We start from the raw sequence: 2,500 nt of genomic DNA on the forward strand, positions 1-2,500 counted from the left end.
TCATCAGGGGGCGGAGCCTAAACAGCTGCCCTCAAAGAATAAACAGGAAGTCACAGAAACAGTGACTTCCTGTCAGATCTGTAGGCTACTTGTAGTTTATAGACCTTGTTTTTCAGATTCATTCATGTGTGTTTCCGCATATTTTGTTATTTTTATGTGAAATACTCGTTTTGATGGTTTATATAAATAAATTATTATTATTGTAACCCCACTAGAAGTGTCTTTAGATTAAACCTGAGGAGGCTAACAGCCAACAATCAAGCACTAAGTATTACAACTACACAGAAAAAGGTGTTTTTTAATGTCGAATCTGAGAGCCAATCAGCTCCCTGAGGTAGCCACAGCCAGGCGTTTCCCATCATGCACTGGGCCTGGCTCTAAAATCTGCGGCCGCCTCGCTCTCGTGAGGTCAGCGTTGGGTGAGTGACGTCAGAGAAAGGCGAATTCAAGTCAGACAGAGGTCTACCCAGCATGCATTGTGATCAGGACTGTGCAGAACGTTAAAAGAACCTTTAAGTCTCATTTGGTGTGTCACGTCCTGCACAGGTGTGATGGAAGTAGGGGAGGATAACGTGTGGTTGATGCTCACTAGCTTCTGAATAAATATGAATAATAATAGTGGCGTTGACCTGGAAGGCGCTGCTGTTGGTGTCGGTCATGTCCCACAGAGCGAAGTCCGTCTCTCGGTCTCCGTTCTCGTCCAGGTGAACGAGTCCGGTGACACCTGGAGGAGGCGAGAAGACGGTTTCAATGTTCATTCATCGCTGCATATCTGTCTGTGGTTTTTAAAAAGCACCATGAAAAACAAGAAATGATTAATTTCACTGAATTGTTTTCACTGTATAATTAAACTGTCCCCAGTTTGATGTTTATTGTATATTGCTACAGACTAGTTAACACCAGATAAACCATGACGAGGTGGGTTGGCCTTGTTCAGGGTGTTATTGGCGTAACAAAGAATGTCTCTATTACTCATAAAAAGTTGTTCTCTGAACTCTCTGAGGTAATAATCTGCTCAAAGTTCATTCAAATCGCTTGTTTCATATTGTTCATTCATGTGTATATTGTACAGGTTATTGTTATGCATTGAATATAACTGTTATCTCTGATTGAATTACACTGTGAACATATGTGTATGAGACACCAACAGGAATTTAGTAACAAAGTATTAAAATATGAACAAATTTGCAAAATTGAAGTGAATGTGAAATCATGTGTAATAACCTACATTCACATATGTTTCATGTGTAATAACCTACATTCACATGTGTTTCATGTGTAATAACCTACATTCACATGTGTTTCATGTGTAATAACCTACATTCACATGTGTTTCATGTGTAATAACCTACATTCACATATGTTTCATGTGTAATAACCTACATTCATATGTGTTTCATGTGTAATAACATACATTCACATGTGTTTCATATGTAATAACATACATTCACATGTGTTTGATGTGTAATAACATACATTCACACATGTTTCATGTGTAATAACCTACATTCACATGTGTTTCATGTGTAATAACCTACATTCACATGTGTTTCATGTGTAATAACCTACATTCACATATGTTTCATGTGTAATAACCTACATTCATATGTGTTTCATGTGTAATAACATACATTCACATGTGTTTCATATGTAATAACATACATTCACATGTGTTTGATGTGTAATAACATACATTCACACATGTTTCATGTGTAATAACCTACATTCACATATGTTTCATGTGTAATAACCTACATTCACATGTGTTTCATGTGTAATAACCTACATTCACATGTGTTTCATGTGTAAAAACATACATTCACACATGTTTCATGTGTAATAACATACATTCACATGTGTTTCATGTGTAATAACATACATTCACACATGTTTCATGTGTAATAACATACATTCACACGTGTTTCATGTGTAATAACATACATTCACACGTGTTTCATGTGTAATAACCTACATTCACATGTGTTTGATGTGTAATAACATAGATTCACACGTGTTTCATGTGTAAGAACATACATTCACACATGTTTCATGTGTAATAACTTACATTCACACATGTTTCATGTGTAATAACATAGATTCACACATGTTTCATGTGTAATAACATAGATTCACACATGTTTCATGTGTAATAACATACATTCACACATGTTTCATGTGTAAGAACATACATTCATACGTGTTTCATGGGTAATAACAAGAACAGAACAATGTTTCCCAGCTGCACTTTGAGGACAGAGAGCAGAGGAAGCTGGTTCTGAAACATGCGTTCTTTGAATAGAAGTCTATGAGAAGGTGATGCCTGAAACCAAGATGGCCGACCACTCAAAAGCAAGTGAGTGAAGCTTCACATGCGGCCTCCTGGCTGCAGGTCGCGCTCTAAATCCTCCTCTGTTGCTCTAATGTTGCTCTAAAATAAACTGAATTGAATTGAATTAATAACATACATTCACACATCAACAACATTTCAAGTGTAAAACCA

The 2,500-nt window shown here is 36.7% G+C and overlaps 1 protein-coding gene across 2 annotated transcripts in view; it reads right to left on the bottom strand.

The window, feature by feature from the left end:
- npr1b (natriuretic peptide receptor 1b) overlaps positions 1 to 2,500 on the bottom strand; it is a 56,039-nt gene that overhangs the window by 12,644 nt on the left and 40,895 nt on the right. For both annotated transcript variants that reach the window (XM_034554455.1, XM_034554454.1), the window contains one exon: positions 630 to 724. In XM_034554455.1, the coding sequence (XP_034410346.1) occupies positions 630 to 724 (95 nt within the window). The remainder of the gene's footprint in view (positions 1 to 629; positions 725 to 2,500) is intronic.

This window comes from Cyclopterus lumpus, chromosome 16, assembly GCF_009769545.1.
Source record: "Cyclopterus lumpus isolate fCycLum1 chromosome 16, fCycLum1.pri, whole genome shotgun sequence".
Taxonomy (NCBI): domain Eukaryota; kingdom Metazoa; phylum Chordata; class Actinopteri; order Perciformes; family Cyclopteridae; genus Cyclopterus; species Cyclopterus lumpus.